This window comes from Sinocyclocheilus rhinocerous, unplaced genomic scaffold (genome assembly GCF_001515625.1).
Source record: "Sinocyclocheilus rhinocerous isolate Xijiao unplaced genomic scaffold, SAMN03320098_v1.1 scaffold369, whole genome shotgun sequence".
Lineage (NCBI taxonomy): Eukaryota > Metazoa > Chordata > Actinopteri > Cypriniformes > Cyprinidae > Sinocyclocheilus > Sinocyclocheilus rhinocerous.
This window is the reverse complement of record NW_015666557.1, coordinates 179,532-192,162: the sequence shown is the minus strand read 5'-3', so window position 1 is coordinate 192,162 and position 12,631 is coordinate 179,532. Positions and strand designations below refer to the sequence as shown.

General features: G+C 35.6%; 1 protein-coding gene across 1 annotated transcript in view; it reads right to left on the bottom strand.

Moving 5' to 3' along the window:
• lars2 (leucyl-tRNA synthetase 2, mitochondrial) overlaps positions 1 to 12,631 on the bottom strand; it is an 83,832-nt gene that overhangs the window by 9,941 nt on the left and 61,260 nt on the right. The window contains exons 12-16 of the mRNA XM_016544139.1: positions 10,895 to 10,993; positions 10,247 to 10,384; positions 6,989 to 7,092; positions 3,865 to 4,047; positions 929 to 1,098 (exon numbers count right to left, since the gene is read on the bottom strand). Coding sequence (XP_016399625.1) covers positions 929 to 1,098; positions 3,865 to 4,047; positions 6,989 to 7,092; positions 10,247 to 10,384; positions 10,895 to 10,993 — 694 coding nt within the window. The remainder of the gene's footprint in view (positions 1 to 928; positions 1,099 to 3,864; positions 4,048 to 6,988; positions 7,093 to 10,246; positions 10,385 to 10,894; positions 10,994 to 12,631) is intronic.

Below are 12,631 nucleotides of genomic sequence, written 5' to 3'. Positions count from 1 at the left end.
TCTGAACTCTTCATATATATATATATATATATATATATATATATATATACACACACACTGAATGATCAATGACAGAATGTAATTAATAATTGAAAAATAATTTTACCAATTTTAACTTCATTTGTTAAGTTCTATGGGATTCAGCTAGACAAGAATTTAAAATTATGAGTTGAAATGACTTGCACAGCCAATTTGATTATACTTAAAAATGTTTAATTTGATGGGAATATTTTACAGTGTTCAGAGAGTACCCTACATGCATTCTGCTTTGATTAGAAAGAAGAGGTGTACTTTATAATATTAATTGAGAGACTGCATGACATACAGGTACTTGAAAAACGAATTACAAGTCAAAAATATCCAAAAACAAAGGAATTCTATCAGAATGGAACAAATACGGATGGGTGATGCAGTGACCCCCACTGGTCAAAGAGTGAAACACGTTACTGTTTCCTGAATTCTAGTTAAAGGGGTCATATCAAGGGGTCAGGGTTTGGCTGGTTAGCATGACCCATTAGGCTCTGCTGCTAGATGCTGTAACTACACCAATTCTGGGGTCTTTCCATTCAAAAGTACCTATATGTATCGTGATTCAAGTTTTCTGCGAGCAACATACAGTACAATACTTCATTCTTTATATTATAGTTTTTATTATCCAACCAATTAATTCCAACCATTAGTCATGGTTGGAGGCATCAGTAAATATTGAGTTTATATGTGGTGCCATCTACATTTATTGGTACAACGCTCATAAATCTAGTAATACTCAAATGTTTAGTAAGTACCTTAGTACTCAATTATGCTACAACCAGGTAAGATGTGCATTTCAAGCACAACTGGTGTAACAGCCCCAGAATAAAAAAAATGAGAAATGCACTTCTAAAACATATAGGCAAAATCATCACTGTCATCTCTGGCGTGGCTTCACCTGTGTGATGGCGTAGTTCTTGTTCTCCCAGATCTTCTTGGCCTCTGATCGTTCTCTCTTGTTGAGGACGGACGGGTTGGGCGTCTCTGGACCCTCGCGTGCAGCTCTCAGTTTGGTGATCAAACCCCACAGACGGGCCTGCCACCGCAACACACCTGGGATGGCATCAGCTACACACACACGCAAACACACACAGCATCATGTTAAAACAGAACGCTGGTATGGTGGTGGTGTCAGTGTACTGGATGAACGGGTTAGAGATCAGGACGTTCACACAGGATGTGTTCTAGTGCTAAAAACATCTAGATGGAGTACAACAGGTGCATTTGGAGGAGATGTAACTCTCATACACTGTTGCTAATGTTTAGCTGAAGAATAAGATGCACATGACTCTTTTTGTAGGTTCCATTTTTTATGAACATATATGTGAAAGTGTATGCAGGTCCTATAACTGTTCTTCATTTCTTTTAGGTTTTTCACATGTGTAAATTTAATATAGTAATAGTAAATATATTCAAATATGATAAGACGAGCATTAAAACAAGATAAAACAGCTAAAATTCAAATTCAAAATCAAAAATAAATTTCATTTTTTATGAACATATATGTGAAAGTGTATGCAGGTCCTATAACTGTTCTTCATTTCTTTTAGGTTTTTCACATGTGTAAATTTAATATAGTAATAGTAAATATATTCAAATATGATAAGACGAGCATTAAAACAAGATAAAACGGCTAAAATTCAAATTCAAAATCAAAAAATCAAAAATCAATTGTTCCAGTTAAAAACAAGGTATCCCACAATCTTGGAAAACCTGGATATATAAGGGAATTTTAAAAGTGTGATTTCTAGAATTGAGAAAATCATGGAAATTAATCAACTTTAAAAAGTAATAAAAATGACTACATTGGAGAGGCTACACATTTTTGTAGTTATGTCAAGCTCTAAAATATTTTATTGGGTCAAAATAATGAATGAATGAATGAATGAATGAAATTCTTATCCTGTAATGATGAGCAGCTGAAAAAAATTCATGTAAATTCACTGGTCATAAAGAGTGTGAACCCTGAAAATTTGTGGAATTATGGAAATTATGTATCACTATTTTACTTATTTTTATTTTATTATTTTAATATAATTAAAATGATATGATTCTTGTAATGATTTTTGTTAAAAATTGTAATAAAATATTTAAAAAGTAATAGAAACTGCTGAGAAATGGCTATTTGTGAGTCAAAAATAGTACTAAAAATAACTTAGTATTTTAACATAATTAAAATAGTAAAAGAAATTTAATCAAAATAAAATGTTAAATATTTTAAAATGTAAAACAATTAAAAATATTGTCTTGGAAAATGCTGAAAAAAATTCATGTAAATTCACTGGTCATAAAGAGTGTGAACCTTGAAAATTTGTGGAATTATGGAAATTATGTATTACTATTTTACTTATTTCTATTTTATTTCTAATTTATTATTTTAAAATAATTAAAATGATACAAAGTTAATAAAAAAAATTTTGTTAAAAATTGCAATAAAATATTTTTAAAAAAAAGTAATAGAAACGGCTGAGAAATTGCTATTTGTGAGTCAAAAATAGTACTAAAAATAACTTATTATTTTAATATAATTAAAATAGTAAAAAAAAATATCAAAATAAAATGTTAAATATTTTAAAATGTAAAACAATTTAAAATATTGTCTTGGAAAATGAGGGGCTTAAAGGTTGAAAACCACTAGTTTAGGGCATCTGAACTTCCCAAAGGAATTTCATGTCACCCACAAACACTCGATGCAATTATGTCCATATGTAAATATGTCATATGTATCTCACCACCAGATTTATCTGACTACTTTACAACTGTCTAAATAGTTTCAAGCTGAGCTATTTCTTATTTGACATGGTGTCCTAAATATGTGGGGGTGAAAAAACAGCGAGACACAACATAGCGTTCTGACACATGATTACATACCCTACAATTAAAATAACGTATTGACCCGAATATAAGACGATATTTTTTTCTTGGAAATACATCTGAAAAAACGCGGTCGTCTTATATTCAGGGTCTAGACTTTGACATGTCAATAATACACCCACAACAATAGGTGGCGCCAAATACGCATAAAACGTCAAGCTCTAAAATATTTTATTGGGTCAAAATAATGAATGAATGAATGAAATTCTTATCCTGTAATGATGAGCAGCTGAAAAAAATTCATGTAAATTCACTGGTCATAAAGAGTGTGAACCTTGAAAATTATGGAAATTATGGAAATTATGTATTACTATTTTACTTATTTCTATTTTATTTCTAATTTATTATTTTAAAATAATTAAAATGATACAAAGTTAATAAAAAAAATTTTGTTAAAAATTGCAATAAAATATTTTTAAAAAAAAGTAATAGAAACGGCTGAGAAATTGCTATTTGTGAGTCAAAAATAGTACTAAAAATAACTTATTATTTTAATATAATTAAAATAGTAAAAAAAAATATCAAAATAAAATGTTAAATATTTTAAAATGTAAAACAATTTAAAATATTGTCTTGGAAAATGAGGGGCTTAAAGGTTGAAAACCACTAGTTTAGGGCATCTGAACTTCCCAAAGGAATTTCATGTCACCCACAAACACTCGATGCAATTATGTCCATATGTAAATATGTCATATGTATCTCACCACCAGATTTATCTGACTACTTTACAACTGTCTAAATAGTTTCAAGCTGAGCTATTTCTTATTTGACATGGTGTCCTAAATATGTGGGGGTGAAAAAACAGCGAGACACAACATAGCGGCCAAAGCGTCTGTCTGACACATGATTACATACCCTACAATTAAAATACAGAACAGATGGATCACTAGAACATGTCCCTCATGAACGGGCCCTCAGTGTCACGTGTCTGAGGTGGAACGGTTTTATCACTCTACTCACTCTTGACGTCCCATAAGATGTCCTGCTCGGGTGGAGCGGCGTACAGAAGGTAGAGGCGCATGGTGTCGAGGCCGTACTGCTGTAGCACCTCCTGCGGGTCCAGCCCGTTGTGTTTGGATTTACTCATCTTCTCCCATGTGACCTGCAGTCGGCTGCCACTGTCCCTCTGAATGGGCTCCGGACCTGCCAGAGGTGATTTTGGCCTGTTTACATCTGCTAATAACATCTGTCATGTGATCTGAGACACATTACTGTTGACAGCTGGTAGTAACATAACCTAAAATAGTTTGGAGTTATTTAAAAAAAAAATATAGCTGCAAGCAGCAATTAAGGGGTCTAGCACAACGGAGGTAAAATGAAGCGAAACATGGATTAGCAGTTATCATTTTATGTCGATATTTTGTGGTAAAATCATATCAATATATAAAATCAATATATTGTTATATATTGTATTGATAACTCATCACTTAAATATTTATCTTATAGTCTGCAAAACTGGATGTTTTTAAATAAACACTGACAAAAACTATATAAGTTTTTGGGCTGGACGATATGACGATATGTATACAACATTTATATAAGTGATCACCCAGCCAGATTTAGATTTACATAAAGCGTTCACAGGCAAATTTGCTTTATGTATTTCCCCAGCTTCGAAATCAGGCACATATAAACGTCAGGAAACACGATTCCTGGCTGCATGTCAATATCCATGGACCACTGGATCTTTGGTAAGTTGTAAGGAACAACAACCTTTAGTTTAAACTTACTACAAAACTCAAAATGGGCGACGCCCAAAAAGGCGAACATTGGAAAAATTCGGTATCGTTCGATTCGGTATGCTGTTCCAAATCTAACGAGAATAATCTCATGATTTTTTGGCCAAACTGGTCAGAAGTTTTAAGCAGAAATGTCAATTTTTTATATCTTCTAACCAGTAGGTGGTGCTGTGCTGAAACTACTCATGTGCCTTCAGGTAATGCTTGTTATAACACATACCAAGTTTGTTCAGAATCTGCTAAGATTGCGAAGATATAACCTCAAGTCCATTTTTGCACTTCGTCAAATTCGTTAACACGGTTTAGCATGTCAAAAAGCTCTTGATAACTTTTTGACAGAATGCTCTGAAGACGATCTGAGCCAATATTGGTGAAAATTGGACAAACCATCTAGAATGTGTTCGAAAAAGTAGATTTTTCGGAAAATTCAAAATTGCGAAAAATCTTCACCCATAGAAATGTCAATGTTTGTGTGCATTCGACTCGGCATTAATCAAGGAATCAGAGTAAAACAGAATTTTGCTTCTAGACGACTATGGTTAAAAAGTTATTAGCATAAACATGAGTGCAAATTTGGCCTGTTGGTGGCGCTAGAGAGTTTGAGTTAAAGACTCCAAATTTAGTGTGGACAACGATGAGACTGTCCTCTATCTGTGTGCCAAATTTCATAACTTTCCCACAATTGGTTCTATGGGCTGCCATAGACTTAGGAAGAAGACGAAGAAGAAAACCAACGGACACAATAGGTGCCTATAAGCAACTTCGGTGCTTGGCCCCTAATAAATAATACTTTTATTCAGCAAGGATGCATTTATTTGATCAAAAGTGACCAAAGCGTTTTTTCCCGAGGCTAGCGTATTTTTTCAATTGTTTTCAATGGGAGCGCTGAGATTTTTTAAAACGCCAGGAGCGTGACGAGGCGCTGAGTGTTGAAGAATGACTTTTTAGTCATCTAACCAATCACAGTTGAGGAGGGGCGGGGCAAATACCACACCGACCAACCGTCACGCCCTGCTTGCGCTACGACTGAACAACAATGGGGAAGTTAACATCGCTTGTGTTTGTGATCTTGCATGTTTGAATCCTCAGGAAGAGACGCAGCTGTGTTTACCATAATAAGCATTTCTCCTCTACACTGTTTACACACAGACGCATTATAAAACCATCACTGAGATCACAGAAATTACAAGCAATTTTGGGAGCCAATTCAGATGCTCCTGCGAGTCTGTTTACCTTGTTGCCTGGCAACAAAAAAAAGGCTATTTTAGATCCAGTATCCACAGAAAGCAAAACAGGAAGTGAGTGAGAAATGTGAGGAGGGCTGTTCACGGCACTGATGCATTTTACACACAAAAATGGCACAAGCTGTCTCACAATTTTACACTCAAGTCAGATTGGCTGGCTTAATGCAATTTTCAGGAGTCCGAGTGCACATATTTTTATCAGTCCACTAGGAAACAAAGCTACCTATATTTTTCAGACATAATAGAGTAAAAAGAGATGCTAGTGTCTTTACCAATGAGGCGACTGATTCTTTTAACTGATGGTGGGGCTTTAAAGGGATAGTTCACCCAAAAATGAAAATTCTGTCATTAATTACTCATATTAATTAAATCTATTTGTTTCAGTTGCACTGCTGTCTATGCAGGGTCAGAAAGCTCTCGGATTTCATCAGAAATCTCTTAATTTGTATCCTGAATATGAACGAAGGTCTTACGGGTTTGGAACGACACGAGGGTGAGCAATTAAAGGTGAGGTAAGCGATTTTTCAAAAACACTTTAGAAAACCGTTTCGGGCCGAATAGCAAAACAAACTTGTAGCCAATCAGCAGTAAGGGGCGTGTCTACTCAGGATGTGGAGGAGAGCGCGTTCAGTGCACGGGACGGACATTAGCCGAGCCGAGCGACAGAAAGATAGAGATGGCGGATAAAAAACGAACGCAGCAGCAGTTTTGCTTTGTTTCACAGAACTAATCCGTTGCGTACGTATGTGTGGGGCGGAGCTATCAAAATAGGGGCGAGACACTTTTGGGGTAGGGGCATGTTTGTTTTGGTGATTTCAAATGTCAACATTGGCTACCAGAAATCGCTTACCCCACCTTTAATGACAGAATTTTCATTTTTGGGTGAACCATCCCTTTAATTCCAATAGTATATCCAAAACTATAGGCCTACATATTCTTTGTTTTCAGAGTCATGTGCGATTTGTAACCTCTAAACAGTCCGAGAGTCCGATTCTAAGACAGATGAAACTCTAGCATGAACCAGATTTCACGAATTCGTCACAAACCCCAGAACTGTTGGCAACATACTGTACTTTATATCTTCTTACACACAACACACACCTGAGAAGTCGATGTCCTCTTTCGTGAGGTACTGGCCAGTCTCTGCCACCCTGAACGTCTGCCCCTTTATCAGACCCTGGACCAGCAGCTTTCTGAAGGGCTCCCTGAAATCAAGAGACTGGATGTACATCACTGGTCACCCAATCCAGCATATGAAGGAAATTCAACATGTAAACTAGCTCAAAGCACATGTTCTTAACACTGTCAGTATTTACTCATTCTCATCTTGTTCCAAACCTGTGTTCTGTTATTTTTATTCATGTGGAGGAAAACTTTAGAGACTTTTTTCCCCTTAGAATGGCAAGTTTATATCTTACAATTTTCTCACAAAGTTGTTTTCTTGCAATTTCTCAGAATTGTAAGATAAAAAGTCACAATTTCATTCATTTTTATCCCATGGTGGAAACAAGCTTCCATAGAAAACACCATAGAAGTATAATAAAAATAGTTCATTTGACATGTGAAAAGTCATGACACAAAGCTAGTGAATGCTTTCTGAAAACTTGGACTGCTTTTGTGTGTTTTGTTTAGGGATGCTCCGATCCGCCTTTTTCGCCTCCGATACCGATTCCGATACCTAGGGTTCGGTATTGGCCGATACCGATACCGATCCGATACCAGTGAAGATAAATTTTACATTTTAAATAAATGTAGAATTTATATATCTCTGTGTGTGGAACTGATAATCATTCTTTCACAATCTACTAGATACAGACTACATTATAAAGAAAAATAAAATAAACAAATATGAAAAAATATAGGCCTATGTATATTTATAATCTATGACAAAAATGTATCATAAACTAGGTTAGTGGATAATTCGGCAGCAAAAGTTAAATATAATAATTTTAGAAATCCAAAATCTCGGATTTGGATCGGCCCTCTCTGACCGATACCCGATCCGAGAAAAATGGCACTATCGGAGCCGATACCCGATATGAATATCGGATCGGCGCATCCCTAGTTTTGTTGGTCTTTTTTGAGTTTGAAAGCAGATGGTCACGGTGAACTACCTACTTTTTGTGTTTCACTAAATAAATAAATTAACTAATTTTTCAGATTATTCACTCACCAATTAATGAGTAATCACAGAATTGTCATTTTTGGTTGAACTATTCCATGAATGAATACTTTACACCAGTGGTTCTCATCACAAAATTGGGTGTTATTTATGGGGAGTAGAATTATTTATTTATTTCAATGAATGTAATCGATTAGATATCATAATATTTAGGCTATAATATTATACATCAGGTTGGTTTGTATTGCTGACGTAATATGTAAATGATATGCGTGCGGCCCGCGAGACTTGCACTTGGACCATAGTGCGGCCCGGTGGAAAAAAAGGTTGAGAACCACTGCTTTACACAATTCATCAGTGCACATTTTATGTAAAAGGAAAACTTAAAATCTAATAATTTCTCCTCTGCAAAACAACATTTCTGTAATAAAAAATTATATTATTCCATAATATTATAGCCTACTTTTTATGGTTAACAATTCAGGTTCCATTCATTAATGTTAATTGTCTACATCAGTTAACATGCTTCTATAACACTTCATTTATTAATCTTAATTAAAGGGGTCATATGATGCTGCTAAAAAGAACATTATTTTGTGTATTTGGTGTAATGAAATGTGTTTATGCGGTTTAAAGTAAAAAAAACACATTATTTTCCACATACTGAATCAGTGGTTAAGTTGTATTTACAACACTGTTTCAGAACAGTTTAACCCAAATATCCAGATGTGTGCAGCGCATTTTATGGAGGACTGTTTACTGATCCTGGGAGAGTAACGTTAGACTAAAATGCCGGCAGTTCTGACTCACGTAAGTACGTTTTCAAATGCCTCGTTTGTAATGGGTTTTAAGGGGGTCATATGATGCTACTAAAAAGAACATTATTTTGTGTATTTGGTGTAATGAAATGTGTTTCTGCGGTTTAAAGTTAAAAAAACACATTATTTTCCACATACTGTACATTATTGTTTCTCCTCTATGCCCCGCCTTTTTGAAACGCGTCGATTTTTACAAAGCTCACGTTGCATTGTGCCGCGTAAACATAAAACTCTGTCTGCATTTGTGATCGGAGAAATGACAAACAACAAGCGCTACTCTACACTGCCCAAAACTCACTTTAAAGAAACGGTCTTTGAGCAGAGACGCATTGTAGGCTACTCTGCAGGTTCAGGAAACGGTCCTCCATTGCATCACACACGGCGGCTAGAGTGAGCGGAGCCCGGCGGGCTTGAGAACGGCGTGGCCGGCGGATTTGACGAAGGAGCGGCGTGCGGGCTTGCGGCAACCACATGTGGCGACCCCGGGCTGGACTCCGCTTCACGTGTTAGAACGAGCCGTTTTAGGTAGGCGTGGCTGACTCTTAACTTTTATAAAGAATATCTCTTTGGATTTGAGACTTTAGTCTTTGCAACTTTACAGATCTTTTTTATGCATCATGAGCTTGTAACACTCCAAAGAGAAAGGAAAAATTGAAATCGCATCATATGACCCCTTTAATGTTAACTTCAACATTTACGAAAAACAGCATTGAAATCAGAAGTTATATCTGTTAATATTATGTGAAGGGATCGTTCACACAAAAAAAATGAAACTTCTGTCATCATTTACCAAACAGTTGACGGTAGCCATTGACTTCCATAGTATATATTTTTTTCCATACTATGGAAGTCAATGGCTACCGTCAACTGTTTGGCTACCAACATTCTTCAAAATATCTTCTTTTATATTCAACAGAAGAAATTAACTTATACAGGTTTAATTGTAACAAGTAGACGGTGAGTAAATGATGACAGAATTGTAATTTTTGGGTGAACTATCCCTTTAATGCAATTAACTAACATTAGCTAAGGTTAATAAAAGCTGCAACAAATGCATCGCTCATTGTTACTTCATGTTAATTAATGCATTACCTAACTAACTATTTGAACCTTATTGTAAAGTGTTACCAAATTAAGTCACAATGCATAAAATCAGTGGCTCGTTGACTGGCATTAACTTCTTTAATTCAGTTACATAAAAACGTAGATTACTCTAAGTTGAATCTGAAAAATAAGACCGATTACCCCTAGCTAATTGCTAGTTGGTCAGGTCTAGTTCTTAAGACACAGTCTTACATATTGTTTAAACAACTTGGCTGTCTCAACCCACATTATTCCCCAGTGATTCTATATGTTTCACGCTCTCTTCTCATGGCACTCATGGATGTGTGTGTGTGTGTGTGTGTGTGTGTATCGCACCTGTGTGAAACCATGCCCTGGTCTCTGCAGAAGTGGCTGAGGAAGCGTGAGTAGTACAGGTGCATGACGGCGTGCTCCTTCCCTCCGATATAAACATCCACAGGCATCCAGTGATCCGCTCTCGAGCGCTCGAAAGGCCTGCGAGAGGACACAAACACCTCATACTGTATCTGTATTACACGAGAGCGACCACTGGGATGCGCTCATGCACAAACATCAACACTGAAACATGACGAGAGTGTGTGTGTGTGTGTGTGCGACAGGTGTTACAATCTCACAAACTCTCTAAGAACACTTTAATGCTGCCGCTGCTTCATACCGACATCACAATCACGAATAACACATTCAACCGCACACTGAAGGGAGAATGTGAACTGCTAAGTGAATTTAAACAAAACAATAAGCACACTTCAACAGACTGTGATAAACAAACGCGTCACACTCTACATCCACCTGCATCAAACTAACCCTCCATTCGATACAGAACAATAACAGAGCTCAGGAAGTACTGTAATTCCCCCGCGCTTTCTTCATAGAAACGGAGTTAAAGCAACAACGGATCAGCATCTTTGGAAGCACCACAGACTAGAACAGTCTCCACAAACACCTGGTGGGACAGAGAGAGCCAGACAGAGCCGGTTTCCTTACCTCAGCGGGTTCTGAGGGTCAGTGTATCTGAAATAGTACCAGGAGGAATCCACAAAGGTGTCCATGGTGTCTGTTTCTCTCTCCGCCGGCTCTTTACACCTGATATCAACAGGAGGAAGAGTGTAAGTGCTGGGCTAGTAGATATGCTTCATTTCAAGAAACGGTGCGTTTTGTGCCACCATGACTCATAGTTAACAGAATACTAAACTTGGTCATACTATGTGACATATTTAAAGGTGATGTGCATACTAAAGCTAAAATATTAATATCTCATGTTCCAACTTAATATACAAAGTAAAGCAAGTCATTCAGTCTCTTTTCAATCCCATTAGGGGACATTCACACACAACATGTTTTTGGATTTAAAAACGCAGGGCAGTGGGATGACGTTTTTTCAGTTAATCTTTTTAATTTGTGCACCACAGTTTTAGACTTTTATGTCATGCACGAGACGCTGCAAAACCCTCGATGCGAGTACAAACACATTAATCTAGCATGTTTACTCAGAGAAAAAAACATTACTCCCAGGGATTTTTAGAGAGTGTTTTCTGCACAAGCAAACAAACAGATATTACCCATGTTGTGAATATTCTGTTCTAATTAAACGGGATTAGGTTAAAAATGAACGTGTAACAAGAAATAATGCCAAAACACGTCTTTTTATATCTGAATCTATCTTGGCTGATTCCATTTAGAAACGGGCATACAAGAGCGACCAGTCAGATTCACGGAGGATTGACTCTTATGAGCCGGTTCTTTTAATGAATAGCTCAAAGTGACTCGCGAGTCTGAATGACGAATCATTCGCTGAATCACTGAAATGACTTCAGTGAATTTGTCAGAGACGGTACTGAATTCACATTGGGTTGGGACCGGTTAGTGTCACTTAACCACTGCTGGTAGAAACTAGGCTACACCCTTATAATGATGGCCGTTCAAAGTAACTTTGTAGTATTTTAATTAAATATTAAATATGTCATCATTATATTATTATAACGACATTATAGATTTTGGAAGGCACTTAAAAACATGAAACGGACTTATTTCTTCCTGCCTGCTGCCTTTGACGAGAAAAGGAAACTAGTTGTTCATAAAATAACGTTAGGCTATTAGTTAAACTGTTACCCGCTGAAAAATGTGAGTATTTTCTTATTAATCTAGCATTTTTAATTATAAAAAAAAAAAAAAAAAAAAAAGCCTTTTAAAATTTCTTATTTGATCTTTTTGACATCATATTTAAACCTTTTTGAACAGATGGTTCAAACAGATGCTTTCACCAATTCACCAACTCTATAAATGTTCAACCCTTAAACTTTTACAGTGTGACAGATTTGGCAAAAAAAATATTTTGACAGAAAAAATCCATTAAATAAAATCATTTGTTTAATGAAACGTGATTTATAACAATACAGACTGAAACCGAGTGATACTACCATTCATTCAAATTATGATCTATTCATATTATAACCAGTGTTATTTTATATCATTGAGATACTATTCTAGCTTTAATTATTATTTAGAATTTTATTATTTTATTATTATTTTGAATTTATTTTTTTATTTAGTTGTTTTGTTATTTTTAGTGTTTTATTATATTATTATTATTATTAATGTCTATTTTTATTTAAATTTTAGTTCCAGTTTTATTTTAGTAAATCAAGTACAACTAAATTAAAATGAGAAGTGCTGCCTTGACAAGTAGCTGAAATAATATATATATATATATATATATATAAT